The sequence below is a fragment of the Lynx rufus genome, unplaced genomic scaffold (genome assembly GCF_022079265.1).
Source record: "Lynx rufus isolate CCGP_SWC_20201006 ecotype Redwood Valley unplaced genomic scaffold, mLynRuf1.p SCAF_2, whole genome shotgun sequence".
Taxonomy (NCBI): Eukaryota; Metazoa; Chordata; class Mammalia; order Carnivora; family Felidae; genus Lynx; species Lynx rufus.
The window spans coordinates 197,836,458-197,855,537 of NW_025814834.1; the positions used below are offsets into that span (position 1 = coordinate 197,836,458).

Consider the following 19,080-nt stretch of genomic DNA (forward strand, 5'->3'; position numbering starts at 1 on the left):
CAGGTTACTCTGTTTGTGAGGTTGTCCTGCTCCTGGAGTTCATCTGTCCCATCCCTGGCTTCCCTGGTTTTCAGTGCGTAGCACTGAGTCGGCATTATTCTCTGCATGGGTTTGTCTCCCCAGACAACAGTTCTTGCATCCTCTACACTATGAGCTCTTTGCAGGCAGGGCCTGGGCCAAATTAGGCCGTTTGCCCTGACACAGGCCCTCGCACAGGCCGAATGCCGCCGTATGCCAAGTGAACTGAGTCCTGTGTCCTCACATACCTCTCTCAGCCTTAGTATATGCAATCTGAGCACATGTGAATGTCTGTTTCCCTAAGTACACAGGGGCTTCTTGGTGGTGAGCAGCAGAGACTTTTTTTTTTTTTTTTTTTTTTGAGATCCTGTTATGTACCAGGCCCTGTGCTGGGTCTTGGGGACACAGCAGGGGACAAGACAATGCAAAGTCCCTGCTCTCATGGGGCTTCCATTCTAGTGGGGAAAGCGGAAAAGGAAGGAATGGAAAAGAAACAACATTATTTCAGATGTAATCCGTGCTGTACAGAAAATAAGGCAGTGGGATAAATAGTAACTTGATAGACATTTATGCTGGGGGGCGGGGACATCAGGGAAAGGTTTTCTGAGGAGATGGTGTGTTAAGCAGAGACCCAAAGAAGAGTAGAAGCTGGGATGTGAAGGGCGTTCCACAAGACAAGTGGGAACAGCATAAACTAAGGTATGCAGGTGGAAGTGCTTCTGGGACCCTGAGAGATTTGGGGTTGCAGCCTAAGGAAGGCTTTAGGGAAGGTTAGAAGGGGTGAGGGATTCGGCTTTGGGGACAGCCCAGGGCCAGCTCCTGGGCTGGGCGGGGCGGGGGGGGGGTGTTGGAGGGGAAGGGATAGCCCTTCTTAAGGCCACCCTTGCTGCCTGTTGCCTAGCACCTACAGCAAATAGTGCTGCCGCAGGCCTCACCCTGGCTCCCTCAGCTCCTCTCTGAGTGGCAGCAGCTGTCAAATGACCAGCAGCTGAGGCTTTGCCAACCTCCTCCTCTGGAATATTTTAGGGGTAAGTCAGAAAATGACCAGCCGCCTCCTTAAAACCCAGCTTTTTCTAATGCATGCCTTACAAGGGTGTATTTGGCTACCCTGGGTGTTAATCTCTCACCCCCTTGCATTAGACAGAGAGATATAAATACACAGCCACAGGCGGCACCCTCAGATACACAGATTAGTGAACCTGTCGGCAGGCCCCGGGTCACACACAGAGGACACGCCAGGCATGGCCCTGTGAGCACCCACTCGCATACTAACACGCATCAGCCCTAGTCCCTCGAGGGCACACAATCACTCGCAGGCCCATACACGTGCCCCACAACACAGTCACAAGAGTCCACAACCGCGGATCCCCACCCCTAACAACCACTCTCAACCCCGCGCCCCAAGATTATACAAGCCCCCAACCCTATGCCCCCACACAGACATGTACCCCACAGTCGTCACAGAGTCACACACACGGGCACACAATCCCACCATCTCCCCCTCCACATACACAACCATGTGGTGTTCACACCGCCTGCAGTGGGCACGTTGATCGCAACACACAACCCACACGCATTCAACACCGCGGCACCATTGCCCCACCCCCGCCCCACACTCAAGGCCTCTCTGATTAAACACACATCCAGCCCCTCGCTCGTTCTTTACAGTTCACAGCATTCTTGTGCGGTTGAGTCAAAGACCTCCTCAGACAGAGAGATTAAGTGGAAAAAAGGCATCGGAAGGGAGAATGCCTGAGGCCCAGGTCTGGGAAGGGACCGGCAGCTTCTGGCTTAGGGAGAAAGACTTCAGTGTTGAAATTTGACCCTGACTCTAATGGGCTAAGGCCTTGGGGGGAGGGGGCACGCCTCGGAGTGGACAGAGGAGCGGCTGGGTCGGGGTGACAGGTGGAGCAAGTGGAGGGACCCCAGGAAACCCCGCAGCGCGGGGGGTGGACATCGGTGTTAAATGTGGACTCGACCTTATAGGCTTAAGCGCCTCCCACGCAGTCCTCCCACCGCCCTTCCCTAGCCCCCGGCAACAGGCTCCCGACTATCCCCAAACGCACCGGGTGTGGCCGTGACCCCTCCTCCCCCAGCCCTTCGGGACAGCTGCGGGGCACCGCGCTCAGGCCTCCCCTCCCCCTCCCCCTGCGCAGGTGGGGCTCGCAGGACGCCGAGCTGCGCGCGCTGGGGTGCCGGGTCCCTCTGAGTCCCCCCACCTCAACCCTCTGCCCCGACCCCAGGCAGGGGAAGTGCTCTTCTGGGGCTGCAGAGCCCTCCTCCCCTGCCCCCCCCGCAGCTGGGACCCTTGGAAAGAATGAGTGGAGAGAAAGAAGGTTCGGGAAGATCTCAGGGCCCGCGGGTTTGGGAGACGCCGATCGGCCACCCCCCACCTCCGCCCCCGGCCGCGCGGCCCGCTCCCTCCTCCCGCGGGCGGGAGCTGGGGCCAAGTGGGCGCGCCCGGCCCGGGGCGGGCGGGATCCGGTGTCGGCGGCAGCTGCCAGTGCGGCGGGCGCGGGCGCGGAGCGAGCGGCCGGCGGGGCCGGCTATTAATAACGCGGCCGCCCAGCCCGGGGTCGCGCAGCCATGGCCAGCCCGGAGCCCCGGCTCGAGGGGGACGGCGCCGCCCAGGCCGCGAGGTAGGACCGCGCAGGGCCCGAGTCGCCGCGCTGGGGGGAGGGGGCGCTGGACGAGCCCCCCGCGATCACCTTTCGCCTGGCTGGGGGTGGTGGGCCAGCCGGGGTGCGGCGCGGGCACTGGGCGGAGCCACCGGCCAAGGGAGATGGGGGAGGCCCGGGGTCCCGGCACCTCCGTTTGTCTGTGGCTTTTTATAGCGCCCCCCCCCTCCGGGGCTGGGTGACGATTAACCCTTTCAGACTGGTGGGCATCCACCGGCAAATGCCACTGGGCCAGAGTGGCCAAGGACGCTACTAGCTTTCTTTCATTCCTCACCCCAAATGCGACTGGAGATGGAGGCCTCCAGTTGCTGAATTCGCTGTGTGGAAGGGACTTGGTGCAAGGTTGGGCAGCTGCCAGCTTGGAGTTAAGAGCCTGTTCGGGCAGCTTGCTATCTTCGGTCTGAGGCCTGGAATGGGGGGTGGGGAGGGTCTTAGGAGGGCCTTGGTCTTTGCCCCCCCCCCCCCCCCCCCGAGAGAAGGCCCGCCCCCAACCATCCACTCTGTCAGCTTACCACTGGTGACGGGGAAAGGGCTGTGGCTCAGGGATTTGGGGCCAGTAGGGAGTATTTCTGCCCCAGGTCAGACCATAATCCCGAAGAGGTGAAGGTGCAAACACACACACCCCACTCCCCTCACTGTCACACACAGCACAAAGCTGAGTACAGTTTTGCACATACAGTCACCTGTGCTGCCATATGCATATACAGATACACAGAGTCAGATACACACCAACGCATGCCTGCAGCATGTCACAGACAGTCCTTGCCACAGCCTCGATGTGCAGAGTGGGAGCTGCTGGAGTCCTCTAGGGCCAGGGTCAGAGTGGCAGAGGGAGGCTGCTTGGAGTCCAAGGAAGCCTGAGGTCAGGGGCCCCATCTGAGCCGGCTCCCTTGCCCCTCGACCTCCCATACCCTATTTTCCTCAGCCCCTTAGAGAGAGGCAGCTGTGTGAGGGCAGCACCGAGCAGAGGCCTGGCACTGTGGGGGGCAACAGAGGCAACAACAGTGTGTGATAAGGGCGCTGCCTGGGAGACAGGTGGCCGGGGTTCTACTTCCAGCTTTGCCACTTGACTTTGGGCAAAGTTTCCTCCTTGGATCTGAGTTGGTTTCTTGCCTGCCTTCCTTCTACAGAGCCCCACCCTGGGATACACAGAGAATGAGAACTGTACTTGTCCTTAGGAAATGGACTCTCAGGGGACACGGACACGCTCACTGCTGTAATAGCACTAAGTGCAAAGATGAGCTGCACACAAAGTGCCTTGAGAACACAATAATGGGTTTGTCTGCGAAATGCTTCACAGGGGAGATGAGTGGGGCTTGAAAGACGAATAGAAATTTACGAGTAGGTAAATAAGTATATATATATATATATATATATATATATATATATATATTTTAACTTTTTATAATTAAAAATTTTTAATGTTTATTTTTGAGAGAGAGAGAGAGACAAGAGTGTGAGCAGGGAAGGGGCAGAGAGAGAAGGAGACCCAGAATCCAAAGCAGGCTGCAGGCTCCTCGTGGTCAGCACAGAGCCCAATGCGGGGCTCAAACCCACAAACTGTGAGATCATGACCTGAGCTGAAGTCAGATGCTTAACCAACTGAGCCACCCAGGCACCTCCCCCCCCCTTTTTTAAGTTTATTTATTTTTACAGAGAGAAAGAGAGTAGGGAAGGGGCAGAGAGAGAGGGAGACACAGAATCTGAAGCAGGCTCCAGGCTCTGAGCTGGCAGCACAGAGCCCGACGTGCGGCTCGAACTCAGGAACCGTGAGGTCATGACCTGAGCCAAAGTCGGACGCCTAACCAACTGGGGCTTAACCAACCCAGGCACCTCTAAATAAGTATATTTTGAAGGCTCTGTGCCAAGCTCTGTTGGACCTGCTGTAGCTTTGTACCTGTTTTAGAACTCATGCCTGTTCTGGGAACAGAGTGATAAAAGGAGCACCGTCCAGCTTTGGAGCCAGATGCCATCTTCTCCAGCCTCTACCACTTACAAGTTGTGGAACCTTGAGTGAGTTCTTTACTCAGTGCTTTGGTTTCCTCATCTACAAAATGGGGGTAACAGATGAGCATCATATACATGAGTATGCATGTAAAATACTTGGAATACTGCCTTGAACACGGTTACGTCATTCCAGGGTGGAGAACTCAGCAGGAGCCTATGAGGGCCGTCTGCTGGGAAAGCAGGGGCTGTGTTGAGGATCAAGGTGGGTCTGGCCGGCTGAGCAGGTGCATCCTTTCTGGTGCTACGAGCTCTACCTTTCCAGGTGGTGCAGGATTGTTCTCTCATCAGATGGTGTACAAGGAGCTGTATTTTCTGAGCTGGATTCTTTAGACATAGTGGGCTAGGAGTAGGAGGTGTAAAAGTGTTAACACATGCTCTGGGTGGGCGGGGGCGGGTACTGTGAGATGAGCCTGGAAAGGTATGTTGGGGCCACATCTTTAAGGGCTTTGAGTCTATGCTAAGCAGCTGGCTATTTGTGCATGAAGTGATGCGACACGGTTATGTTCTAGTGAGCTGTGGCACTGTAGGCAATAGGCTGGCATGAGAAGGAAGAATGCCCGTTAAAAGGCTGGCATATGAGTGCAGGTATGCAATGACTTGGAGTAGGGCCCTGGCAAGGGGATGAGGAGGAGGTGGAGACTGGAGACTTTCTGAGATAGGTCAGTTCTCAGTGAGTTGGCTATGTGGGGGAGGAAAAGAGCTGTTTAAAGATTATTTGCCTCAAAAATAGAACTACCCTACGATGCAGCAATTGCACGGTTAGGTATTTACCCAAAGGGGACAAAATGTAGATTCAAAGGGGTACATGTTTATTGTACAAAGATTCAAAGGGGTACATGCACCCCAATGTTTATAGCAGCATTATCAACAATAGCCAAACGATGGAGAGAGCCCAGATGTCCATCAACTGATGAATGGGTGAAGAAGATGTGGTATATATATGCAATGGAATATTACTCAGCCTTCAAAAAGAATGAAATCTTGCCATTTGCAGTGACATGGATGGAGCTAGAATGTATTATGCTAAATGAAAGAAGTCCATCAGAGAAAGACAAATACCATATGATTTCACTCGTGTGGAATTTAAGAAACAAAACAGATGAACATATGGGAGGCAGGGAACGAAAAGAGAGGGAACAAATAAGAGACTCTTAATGATAGAAGACAAACTATGGGCTGATGGAGGGAGGGGGGATGGGCGAAGTGGGTGATGGGTATTAAGGAGGGCGCTTGTTGTGATGAGCACTGGCTGTTGTAGGTAAGTGATGAATCACTGAGTTCTACTCCAGAAACCAATAGTGCACTGTATGTTAACTAAAATTTAAATTAAAAAAAAGAAGGGGGGGTAGATTATTTGCCTCATCAACCTGCTGTATGGGGATGTGCTTCTCTGAGCTGGAGAATACAGGTATAGTAAGCCCAGGGAGAAGGATAATTTGGGGGCAGTTGAGTTTGAGGTGCTAGGTGACACCAGGTGAGAGAGATCAGTCTTTGTGGTAAAGTGATGGGAACAGACAGGGTGATGGTTGAGGCTGCCTTCAAGCTTTTAGATTTCGGTGCAGGTGCTTGGGTTGCATGAAGCCAGTGATGTCTGGGGCCTGGTGAAGCCACACTTGTGGTTTCCAGAGGGCCACCATGAGACACAGAATGGGGAGCCAGGGACTCCTGGGGTGCTAGAGAGGAAGATAGAGTGAGTACACAACGATTGAGAATAAAAGTAATCTGTAGTGGGAACTTGGAGCTGAGATCTAGAGCTTAAAACCTGGACACAAGTAGGCCTTTTCAAGACAGATGACTTCATTGATACATGGGGCTTTTCATTTATGCTTTATGTCTAAAATAAGTTTCTCGTAAGCTACACTCACATTTAAATTGTTTTATAACTGGTGCTCATGGAGTATGAGTTTCCTTGAGCAAATTACTTAATCTCTTTTCACCTCAGTTTCCTGATCTGTAAAATGGGGATAATAAGTATGACTACCTCATAAAAATGTTATGAGGATTAAATGAATTGGTATACGTAAATCATTTAGAACTGAGCCTGAATGATATTAGATTCAGATATTAGGACCTTTTTAAGTGTAATTTATTATTATTTCCGTGGTATTTTATATTTTCAAAGAATTAATTGCCCAGAGATCCAAGGTAGGTAAGATGAATTGAAACAGGAAGGACCAAAGCCATTTGAAGGCCAGAGAAGCAGGAGAATATTCCTTAACAGAAGCTGGTTAAATTAGCAGGCAACTGGCAGCCGGGTTAAGGAACTTCTCTGTTAGAATCACAGAATCTGAATTCAAGAGCCTTTGACAGGCCAGAGGATGGGCCAATTCTAACAAGATGAATGTTTTTTACAGGAACAAGAGATGCGGTTTAAAAGCACTCAGTCTGAGGGGCGCCTGAGTAGCTCAGTCGGTTAAGCATCTGACGTCAGCTCAGGTCATGATCTCGCAGTGAGTTCGAGCCCCACGTCGGGCTCTGTGCTGCCAGCTCAGAGCCTGGAGCCTGCTTTGGACTCTGTGTCTCACTCTTTCTCTGCTCCTCCCCTGTTCGTGCTCTGTCTCTCTCAAAAATAAGTAAACATTAAAAAAGTTAGGAAAGGGGCGCCTGGGTGGCGCAGTCGGTTGGGCGTCTGACTTCAGCCAGGTCACGATCTCGCGGTCCGTGAGTTCGAGCCCCGCGTCGGGCTCTGGGCTGATGGCTCAGAGCCTGGAGCCTGTTTCCCATTCTGTGTCTCCCTCTCTCTGCCCCTCACCCGTTCATGCTCTGTCTCTCTCTGTCCCAAAAATAAATAAATGTTAAAAAAAAAAAAAAAAGTTAGGAAAATAAAAGTACTCAGTGTGAGACAGTCTTAAAGGCTTTTAGTCAAACTCAGCATTTGCCAGTATGATTGAGCTGCCCTCTATCGGCAATATTGGCCTTATCAACAGAAACATAGTGTCCAGAGCTCAGAACATACCTGGATACTGTTTCCAATACCCACCCCCAAGGGACAGTGACAGTTTGGAGCCGAGTCAGAAAGAAGTGACCCAAACGAGGAGGGCACTGGACACTTTGGCATGCATGGAATAATCGAAAGATGTTAGTTTTCTTTAGGTGTTTAAAGAACTTGGCATGGGAAAGTAGCTAGATCTGTCTGATTCCAGAAAGAGGAACCAAGTCCAGGTAAAAAATTGCAGACAAGGTTTTACTTCAACACTAGAATTTTCTTATGACAGTGGAACGATGTGAGCTTCCTGGCCTTAAAGGTATGTAAGCAGAGGCTAGACGCTGACGTCATGGGGATGTTGTCAGGGGATCTGAGCCATGGGTGTATGGGGGTAGGCTGACGGAGGGGGAAGGAGCAGACAAGTGCCCTCTGAGATGTGAGAGGCCGAAAAAAGCCCAATGGCTCCCATCAGGAACCATCCCGGGATTGTGGCTGCCCTCTGACTTTAAGTCATTTCTCTTGCAGAGAAACAAGAACGGAAGCCAGTTCTTCTCTCGAAGAGAACTCTGAATCCCTGCGTGAGGTGGGGACTTTGAACCCAGAAGTTACTCTGTCTTTGGAGGGGACCTTGAACTTAGAGGACATTCTCTACTTGGGGGACACAGGTGACCTCGATGAGACACTCTACGTGGAAGAGACGGAGAAGCCTGAGGAGGCACTGTATATCGAGGAGACCAGGCAACCAGGGGAGGCCCTGGAGATGGACGAGCCTATGAAGCCAGAGGAGATACTATATGTGGACGAGCCCACACAGCCAGAAAAGACCGCAAGCCCAGAGCAGACCAGTTCCGGGGGAGAGACGGTCACGAGCGAGGAGAAACCCAGCCCTGAGGAGAGCCTCCAAGCCGGGCCTGGTCCCAGCACAGACAGCCTGAGCATAGAGGACCTGGAATTGCTAGAGGAGCGTTTCCAGCAATGTGTCCAAGCTGTGGCCCAGCTGGAAGAGGAGAGGGATCAGCTCATCCACGAGCTGGTGTTGCTCCGGGAACCAGCCCTGCAGGAGGTGCAGCAGGTCCATCAGGACATCCTGGCCGCCTACAAACTGCACGCCCAAGCAGAGCTGGAGAGGGACGGGCTGAGGGAGGAGATCCGGCTGGTCAAGCAGAAGCTGTTCAAGGTGACGAAGGAATGCGTGGCCTGCCAATACCAGCTCGAGTGCCGCCGGCAGGACGTGGCCCAGTTTGCCGATCTCCGGGAAGCGCTGACCACACGGGCAGCCCAGCTCTCGGAGGAACTGGCCCAGCTCCGGGACGCCTATCAGAAGCAGAAGGAGCAGTTACGGCAACAACTAGAAGCACCTCCCAGCCAGAGGGACGGGCACTTTCTCCAGGAGAGCCGGCGGCTCTCTGCCCAGTTTGAGAACCTCATGGCAGAGAGCCGCCAAGGCCTGGAGGAAGAGTATGAGCCTCAGCTGCTGCGGCTCCTGGAGAGGAAAGAAGCTGCGGCCAAAGCGCTGCAGAAAACCCAGGCCGAGATCCAGGGGATGAAGGAGGCTCTGAGACCCCTGCAAGCAGAGGCCCGGCAGCTCCAGCTGCAGAACAGGAACCTGGAGGACCAGATCTTGCTCGTGAGGCAGAAACGAGATGAGGAGGTGCAGCAGTACAGGGTAGGCCCCCTGGGCACGGACAGTTAGCCTGGGGCAGGAAAAGGTGACCGGAGTCACAGGTCTCGCGGCCACTTTGAAGGAGGCCCTCCTACATGCAGGAGGACCCGCTTACTCCTCGGGGCGGCCGCTCCTTTACTCCGCTCTTCATCCCACCAGGTTAGGCCGGCACTCCGGGCTGAGAATGTAGGCGGCGCCCCGACACCGACCGTCACCCGGTCCTCTCGTTAAGCCTCCAGATCAAGTGTTCTCACTTTCATAGATGAGGAAACAGGCTCAGCGAGCTGGTGGTTTATGAACCCCGGCCTGGCCAATCGTGAATGTTTCCGTGCACTTTCCACGGCACAGTTTTCCAATTCTTGGTGAATCATGCTTGGGTGCAGGGAGCAAGAGGGGGATGAGGCAAGGTGGGATTTTCATTCTCTCCCTCCCTGCACATTCACCCTCAAGTCCCACCTAGCTGATCTCTGCCTTGGAGCTTCCCAGTTTTAAAACTGGGATGAGGGGCGCCTGGCTGGCTTGGTTCAGTAGAGCGTGTGACTCTTGATCTCGAGGTCATGAGTTTGAGCCCCATGTTGGGCATAGAGATTACTTAAAACAAAACAAAGCAAAAACTGGGATGAAATCTATGAAGCTCTAGTCCTCATTTTCCTTCTTTGTGCATTATCACCATTTCACTTGTATTCCAGTTACTTCTGATTAAGTGTGAGCCAGTTCTAATCCCTTTATAGAACAGGGTGGGATATAAATACAAAGTAAAAACACAATTTTGTCTCTCTCCCACGGACTGTGAGCTTTCAGAAGGAAGGGAGCATTGCTTTACTTTTTTCTGCCACTCGGGCTCAGAGGACATCAGTTAAATGCTGACTGAAGGGCTGCTGGCCACTATGAGGGGACCACAATGCGGTGGTTCCTTTCAGAGCAGTATTTTCATCTTTTGAAATACATGTTCCTTTGGATAAGCTTAAAAAGTTCCAGAGATTCTGATACATCCTTCAAGGAACATATCCTCTGTTGAAAATGGCTGTATTCACTTCACTCAAAATTTTGTCAAGCTTTCTGTAGTTTGTATTATGAAAGCATTCCCCTCCCCCACTGCAGCTTTTTAATTGGTTCAGTCTAGTGAAAGAGGATCTTTTTATTTTTTTGGCATAAAATGTATCCTTAAGTTGTACTCAGACATTACATTAATAATTATAATCCAGGGGAAAGAGCAGCACGTGATTGAAGAGAGGTACAGGTAAGAGTGCTATAGGATAATGAAATTATTTTTAGTCATCCATTAAATCAGACAACACTCCATGGAAGAAGCGGTGTTATTTGAGCTAGGTATTAAAATATAGGCAAGATCTAGACCAGTGCTATCCCAAAGAAATATGCAAGACATAATATAATTTAAACCTTGCTAGTAGCCATACTAAAAAAATAAAAAAAATAGGTGAGAGTAATTTTAATATATATATTAACTCAACATCTGCAACCCCACTGGATATGACAGGTGAAAAATTGAAAGGTGAGTTGAACTGTAAAGGTAGGTTGGGGCAGATCATGTTGGGCTTTTTTTTTTTTTTTTTAATTAGAGAGAGTGAGTGTGTGAGCTGGGAAGGGGGACAGAGAGAGAGAATCTTAAGCAAGCTCCACACTCAGTGTGGAGCCAGACGTGGGGCTCAATCCCACAACCCTGGGATCATGACCTGAGCCAAAATGAAGAGTTGGATACTCAATTGACTGAGCCACCCAGGCGCCCCAGGTCATGTCAGGACTCAGAAATCCAAACTAGGGAGTTTGGATTTCATTCAGTACTCAGTTGCATCAGTAAAGGTATTTAATCAAGCGAGTAACATAATTGCTTCTCTACTTTTAGAAAAAGTACGGGTGGCAGTGTGTAAAATGGGCTGGAGACCTAGAAGCTAGGGGACTAATCAGGAAGCTACTATAGGTAAGAGGAACCAATGTGGGAATACAAGGAAGGGGAAGGATGCAAGAACAAATGCAGGATAATGTGGCCACTGAATGAAGGGGGCAGGGGTGAGAAGTCACAGAGGGTGTCAAGATTTCAGACAAGGCTAACTGGGACAGTGGTACCATCAACAGGAAATCCTCTGGAGGAGTTTTTGGACATAGTATTAGGGTTGTAGAATTGTCCCCGCCCCCCACCCGCCCGTGATTTTCATCACTGTGCTGGATTTCAGATTTGCTGATTGGTACAGCTTTCCAAAGATCATTCTGTGAAAAATACTCTTGATGGATGTCTCCTATTGCTTTGTCATAAAGTAGCAATCAAGGTCCTAGTAAGCAAATTCTGCTTTGTGAAATGGCTTCCCAGACTTGTTTGCCAAAGGTCACTTACGGCATCTGACTACTTTTTGAGGGTGCACTTCACTCTGGCAGTTGTACACTCTGCCTCTTTCATCACCATCATCTATTCATTCAACAAATATTTTCTACGCCTGCTTACCATGTGCCAGGCAGTGAACTATGTGCTGGCAGAAGAGATGAGATGAGAAATGGGGGAGAGGGGTAGTTCCTGACATCAAATAGTTTATAGTCCAGGAAGGATACCAGATATAATGAACATATTGCGTAAAATCAAAGACACTTGATTTTAAGATGCACCCTGATCTGAAATGTTAAAATGTGAAAGCCATAGAATCAGTGAAATCATTAATATTCTTCAAGTGATAAACACTATTAACAGTAGTAGGAATAAGGCACTGTACCAATGAAGTACGTATAATTACCCCTGCCTGGGGACACGGAGGGGAAATTTCCTAAGAGTTAACAATAGCTACCATGTACTTTTAGTTTTTTACATGTATTAATACATTTAATCCTTACCTTTCTGTGAGATAGCTATAAATTACTGTCACTGTATGAAAAATGAGAAAACAGAAACCAGACAGACAAGTCAAATCATTTGTTCAGGAAGTGACAGAAGGAGGATTCTGACCCTGTGCAATCTAGCCCAAGTTCACATTCAACTTCCACAAGGTGTTTGAACCAAGCCTTGGAGAATAAATTCGTTGGGTAGACAAGGGAAAGAGGCATTCCAGGCAGAGAGAATGACTTACACAAAAGCATGAAAACATAAAAAGACATGTTAAGGGAAGTGCGCTCAGTGTGGCTGGATCCTAAGAATGTGACTAGATAGATGTGGCTGTAGAGGTAGATTGGGACCAGACTGAAGGATTTTCCATAGTCTTCAAGTCAGTGGTTTTCAAAAAAAAGGTTTTCTCCAAAGCCACAGACCCTTTTCCCCAAACACAACTTGATATAGAATGCCAGCATGTAAAACAGGTAAAAGTGAGCTACTTTTTTTTTTTTTTTTCAACGTTTATTTATTTTTGGGACAGAGAGAGACAGAGCATGAACGGGGGAGGGGCAGAGAGAGAGGGAGACACAGAATCGGAAACAGGCTCCAGGCTCTGAGCCGTCAGCCCAGAGCCTGACGCGGGGCTCGAACTCACGGACCGCGAGATTGTGACCTGGCTGAAGTCGGACGCCCAACCGACTGCGCCACCCAGGCACCCCAAAGTGAGCTACTTTCTAACTGCGGCAAGGGCACTTCCATATGGCTTTCTCCTGGGGTTTCATGGAAAACAGTTTGAGGAGCCACTGAAGAGCTCCACAGACAAGATGGCAACAACGCAGTTGTAAAGTATGAGTTTTCTAAGCCAGTGGCAAATCCTGGCTTACTTCCTGTCTGGGAAACTTCGGACCAATGACTTCACCAGTGACTCTGCTCCTTCACTGTAAAATGGGATTAGTAATCATACACATCATAAGGCTGTTGGAAAGAATGAATTAATCTTTGTAAAGTACTTGCACATAGGCACGTACTTTTAAAAATGGTGGCATGTAGGATGGATTGAAGGAGCCTGGAAAGACCACTTAAGCCTTATGAGGCAGAGATCATGTGAGATACATGAAGTAAAATATTTGGGTAGGATTTGGGGACTGGTGCAGTGGGTGGTGTGAGGAATTTGCTGAGAATGGTCTCCAAGTTTTTAGATGAAATTGGTAGGTCGTGAATGCGGGATTATAGAATGTTTACTATCTACGTGCTTCACATCCAGCAGTACGTGCAGGGTGCTGGACAGGAACCTACAAGCTGGGAGTTACACAAGAAGAAAAAAGATAAATAGTAATGTAATATAGCAGATGCTGTTTAGGGGACAGAAATGGCAGGAGTAAAGACACAGAGATCTGTGAATTTGTCAGGCTAGAGCAGCAGGCTAGAACCAAGAAACATCATGCAAGCCACAGATGTCATTTACAATTTTCTAGTAGCCACATTAAAAAAAAAAAAAAAAACAGGTGAAACTAGTATTTTATTTAACTCTGTATATAAAAATATTTCAACATTGAGTCAATATCAAAATTTGAGGTATTTTACACTGTTTTATATGCCAAGTCTTTTTTTTTTTTTTTTTAATTTTTTTTTTCAACGTTTATTTATTTTTGGGACAGAGAGAGAGACAGAGCATGAACGGGCGAGGGGCAGAGAGAGAGGGAGACACAGAATCAGAAACAGGCTCCAGGCTCTGAGCCATCAGCCCAGAGCCTGACGCGGGGCTCGAACTCACGGACCGCGAGATCGTGACCTGGCTGAAGTCGGACGCTTAACCGACTGCGCCACCCAGGCGCCCCTATATGCCAAGTCTTAAAAATCTGTGTAGCTTATACTTAGGTACATGTGGATTCAGATTAGCTGCATTTCCAGTACTTATTAGCTACATGTGACTAGTCGTGGCCTCCCAGCCACACAGTGCAGGCTAGAGGAAAATGTCCATCTGAAAGCGCAGTGGAGGTTCTAATTAGAGGTAAGGGTCAGACTAAAGGGGGTCTGAATGCCAGACTGAAGAGGTGGAAAGTCTTTGAAAGACGAACACGATAAAGCAGTTTTAGAAAGTTAATCTTGTGGTGCTACATGATTAAGACCGGAGACTGTCTTTAACGCCAGCCAGGGTAGCAATATTTGTTTCATTTTGTAACGTTGCTCCTCCTGGTCAGTTTATCATTGATGGTACAGACTGTCTTCCCAAGCGTGTACTTTTAGGTCTCACCAAAATACAGCTTTGCTAGATGTCGAAGGGAGGCTTGGGGAATTGGGGCGCAGAGGTTTGCAGGTGCTTCCCTCCAGAAGACAGGCTTAGATGGCAAGGCCGCATCTCTGTGTGGCACCAAAGTATGGCTAAGGCACTAAAAAAAGGCCTTTTGACAAGGTTGACCAAAGTCGAAATTCAGCCAGAGTATCAAACGCTGCAGAATGATGTGCCATAGGTATATGAAGGATGACTTAGAGAACAAATTATTTAGATCCTTCTAATAACAGCATGTACCTAAACTGGATTCCTGGCTCATTATTCTTCAAAATCTGAGGTGAAGTCATTACCCCTTTAAAACAGGCCTTCCAGCTGCAACCCTTCCCTTCCCATCTCCCTCATGCTTCCTAAGAATCCATGCCAGCTACCAACTATGCCAGAGACGGATTTGCTGACATCTTCCTTACCTCACTCCTCAGGCATTAATCCTGGGCAGAGACAGTTTACAGAATATATCCTGTTTGGTTTGGGCAGAATGGGAAACGGACAATCATCTTAAGGCTCCTGAAGGCCTCTGGGGCATATAGCTTCTTCATCTTCCAGCTTAGCACTTTGGAACAAATTCAGTCTTTTTGTGTAACAAGTAAACAGTATAAGGTTATAAATTAACAACTAGGATAGCCAACATCCTAATAAAGCACCTATTTGCATATGATGTTACAGAAGTACTGGGCAGAGCTATTTTGGACTTCAAGGAGGTTCAAATACAAAACTTGTGTTTAGTCTTTCCTGTAAACAACTGGACTTCCAATAGTTTTAACTCTCTCAGAACTACATTTAATAGCCAAGACTAAGTGGGGCGCCTAGATGGCTCAGTCAGTGTCCAACTCTTGATCTTGGCTTAGGCCATGATCTCATAGGTCGTGGGTTCAAGCCCCATGTCAGGCTGTGCTGATGGTGTGAGGCCTGCTTGGGATTGTCTCACCTTCCCTCTGCCCCTCCCCTGCTTGTGCTGTATCTCTCTCAAAATTTTGGCTCAGGCCATTACCTTATGGTTTGTTGGTTTGAGCCCTGCATCAGGCTCCGTGCTGACAGTACAGAGCCCGTTTGGGATTCTCTCTCCCCTTCTCAGTCTGCTCCTCCCACACACACTCTCTCAAAATAAACAAAAAAATAGTTAAGAATAACTGCATACAAAGACTTGATTTTTTTTCCAAAGTAGGCTCCACACCCAACGTGGGGCTTGAACTCACAACCCCAAGATCAAGAGTCGCATGCTATACCGACTGAGTCAGCCAGGCACCCCCAAGACTTGGTTTCTTTTAAATTGCTTTAAGTTGCAGGATGATGTAAAAACTGATTATCCTGATAGAAATAAACTTGCACAAAGCCAGAGGTCCATAAAACTCTCAGCACACTGACTAGAGGACCAAAATTCTCCCCGACACTTCTTAAAACTGCAAAACAAACAAAAAACCATCTGAGCACCCACCCACCCACCCTTTGTAGGATTCTATTAAGCAGTAGTCTGCCAGTACAGACAAGACTCCTTTCTGGTCACCATTTTCATAAGCAGGATTACTTTGTCCCAACATTTCTTTGAACCAGTTTCTCAAACTATACTGGCGTGAAGATTAAACATCTAAGAAAGTGCTTTATAAACTATAACGGGCAATGCCAGTTTTTTTATTGTTCTGCTCACTAGAGATGTTCTTGACCCTCTCACCTGCAGGAACAGCTGGAGGAAATGGAAGAACGACAAAGGCGGTTAAGGAATGGGGTACAACTCCAGCAACAGAAGAACAAAGAGATAGAGCAGCTAAGGATCAGCCTCGCCGAAGAGCTCTCAACTTATAAGTCAGTTTTTGCTGCTATTCAGATCTTAACTGACACTGGCTGGGGAGGGAGATGTTGCTCAGGGGAAATTTCACTTACCATGGAAAAGCAAAAAAATGACTTGGGAAATGATTTCTAAACTGTGCTCATCCAGGACAAATGGAAAATGGCTTTCTTTTTTTTAAAGGGCTATGCTATCCAAGAGCCTGGGACAGGCTAACGCTCCCACTTCTCAGACAGGTGGAATCGAGACACAGTCTCAAGGTGATCCTTGAGGGTACAAGAGTGGTGTTTGCCTTGTTGCTGCTTTCCTAACTTAACAATACTAATGCCTGAAAAAAAAAAAAGTGTGTCAAATGACAAGTCAGTTAGGAATAACACATACCTCCAGATTGCCCAATTTAAGCATTCAGCAGTCACTTGGAATGTTTCTGTTTCTAGCAGGACTCAAAATATGCCCTAATTATCACTGGGAATTCTGTAAGAGGATGACACATCTAGGGGTTCTGTGCATCACTTTCCTTGGCCTATTCTACCCCATCAGCTATTCATAAAGTTTCCTTAGAATAGCAGAGAAGACAGTTATACTACCTAATTCAGACGACAAAGGAGGCCAGAAGGCTAAATATGGAAGTTAAAACAAAAACAAAAAACTCAAGTAGGTATTGTTTTAGCCTGAGGGACAGAATTTATTTTTAAAGTTTATTTTGAGTGACAGCAAGCAGGGGAGGGGCAGAGAGAGAGGGAGAGAGAATCCCAAGCAGACTCTGCACTGGCAGCACAGTGCTGGACACGGGGCTCAAACTCACGAACTGTTAGATCATGACCTGAGCCAAATCAAGAGTCGTATGCTTAACCGACTGAGCCACCTAGGTGCCCCACGATTATTGCTTAATATGTGAAACAAGCAACACGCCTATCCATTGATTTCTTTATATACTAATATGTTCTTATATTCCTGATAAAATCCTAGATTCTCTTGGATAAAGACATTAAGGATAAAAAAGGTCTATGTTAAGTTGTATACTAGACAGATGCCCATAAATTTAATTTTTACTTTCTAGCTAGTCTTGTGTCTTAGATACAAACTCACAAATAACAGTTATAACCAATACTTTTCGTAACTTACTAGCATTTTCTTTTACCATGTTTTACCTAGGAGTAACTGATTACGCTTATTGTTTGGGAGATTAGAGAACCTTGTAATTGAGGAAAATGGTATGTTAAACACCTTTGTGTGGATCAGATTAAAAGTACAATAGGGAAGGAAAGGGCAACGACTCATCTTAAGAAACGAGAATTTCGGGGCGCCTGGGTGGCGCAGTCGGTTAAGCGTCCGACTTCAGCCAGGTCACGATCTCGCGGTCCGTGAGTTCGAGCCCCGCGTCGGGCTCTGGGCTGATGGCTCAGAGCCTGGAGCCTGTTTCCGATTCTGTGTCTCCCTCTCTCTCTGCCCCTCCCCCGTTCATGCTCTGTCTCTCTCTGTCCCAAAAAAAAAAAAAAAAAAAAAAAAAAACGTTGAAAGAAACGAGAATTTCAGTCATTGTTAACACCCATGCAAGGTTAACCTGGGCAGAGAAAATTTCTAGCTAGTCCGTCCCATCACCACCACATAGGTTACCATTCATTCAGTTTCGCAGGTAAGAGGCACCCTAATAGGCATTTGGAGGGAAATGCATTCCTAATCATATGTAAATCACACTCTAGCAATCTCTCCCCAACTTAGCCCGCACTAAGTAAACTTCGGAAGTTGTGATGAACTTCATGCTGTATTATTTCAAGTTGCACAAAATATAAACTTATTTTTTCTTTTCTCAACTTTACAGGGGCTGTTTAGAAACATATGGCCAAATCTGCAATCCAGAAACAGCAACACAAAACTTCTTAGCAAAGGATCACTAAGTACCCTCTGGACATACTTTTTTTCCAAGAGAAGGGAGTGCCAGGGACTTGGCAAGCAATTCACCCTGGGAAAGTTACAAATACTGGCTGACCTGTTTAAAAAGATTCTAAGGCTGGCTGGAGGCAGAACACCATCAGTCAAGGCTTAGGTGGAGTCGATTTCATAGGCTGCTGGTACCAAGCTAAATGCACTTAGCAACGGAAAAAGAAGCCTTCTGTTCTCCAGCAGCAACCCCCACGTGCAGAGTAAAGGATGGATGTATGGACACACTTTAGTGTTGTGAAGAATGTACCTTGCCTTGTGTTGACCCAAAACAAAAACCTTTTTTGGAGCACAGGTAGGGTCAAAAAGGCAGCCGATTTTCATTATATGGGTTTACAATTTGAATTCTTTTGTGCCATGAGTATTAGACTTTAAAATGAATCCTTTTACAAAGTTTAAGTCTGTGCAGACTCATACAGTTTACTCCTAATTCTGTGAAGATAATTTTCGCTATACTCTAAAAGAACTACTGACTTGGAAAAAAGGAACCAATCCAGATTTGAACCTAAAGGTTAAGAATACTCAGATTTTCCCAAAGACTGTGTCTCATGAAAATGATTCTGGGTCAGAGTGATCTACTCAGTTAAATTGAGTGCCTGGCAAAGAACCAGGCATTTTATCTGGTTATGGTACTTAGTGATAAAGGCTTTCAAGAGCCTATTATTTCTAACCTCTAAGTACAGACCCCAGTGAAAAATATACTGGGGAGATTCAACCTCTCTATGGGAAAAGGTTCAAACACCTTTTCCAAATTTAAAATTTGCCTTAAATGCTCTCTGCCACATTGCCTTTGACAGTCTTGAAAGTCCATGTAGTTCTCTAGAGAGACTTCAAAAAGATGTGATTTTATCAAAGACTAATCCTGTGCCTCTCGGGTTCAGCGTTTTATGTCTTGCACTTTCCCTGGGAAGGAGTGAACCTCTTTTCTCTAGCTCTGGGTCTATTATATTTAATTCTGCTCT

At 47.9% G+C, this 19,080-nt stretch overlaps 1 protein-coding gene across 1 annotated transcript; it reads left to right on the forward strand.

Annotated features, from left to right (window-relative positions):
• The first annotated feature begins 2,604 nt into the window (after nt 1-2,604).
• Nucleotides 2,605-18,102, forward strand: SYNC (syncoilin, intermediate filament protein). Its single transcript, XM_047084164.1, has 4 exons — nt 2,605-2,657; nt 8,155-9,295; nt 16,070-16,194; nt 18,000-18,102. Exons 1-4 carry the CDS (start codon nt 2,605-2,607, stop codon nt 18,073-18,075), a joined length of 1,395 nt encoding a protein of 464 aa, XP_046940120.1. The 3' UTR covers nt 18,076-18,102.
• The last annotated feature ends 978 nt before the right edge of the window (nt 18,103-19,080 follow it).

Coding starts and splice junctions, on each gene's coding strand:
- SYNC (XM_047084164.1), top strand. CDS start 2,605: ATGGCCAGCCCGGAGCCCCGGCTCGAGGGGGACGGCGCCGCCCAGGCC. Junction 2,658..8,154: donor GGCGCCGCCCAGGCCGCGAG/GTAGGACCGCGC, acceptor TTTCTCTTGCAG/AGAAACAAGAACGGAAGCCA. Junction 9,296..16,069: donor AGGAGGTGCAGCAGTACAGG/GTAGGCCCCCTG, acceptor TCTCACCTGCAG/GAACAGCTGGAGGAAATGGA.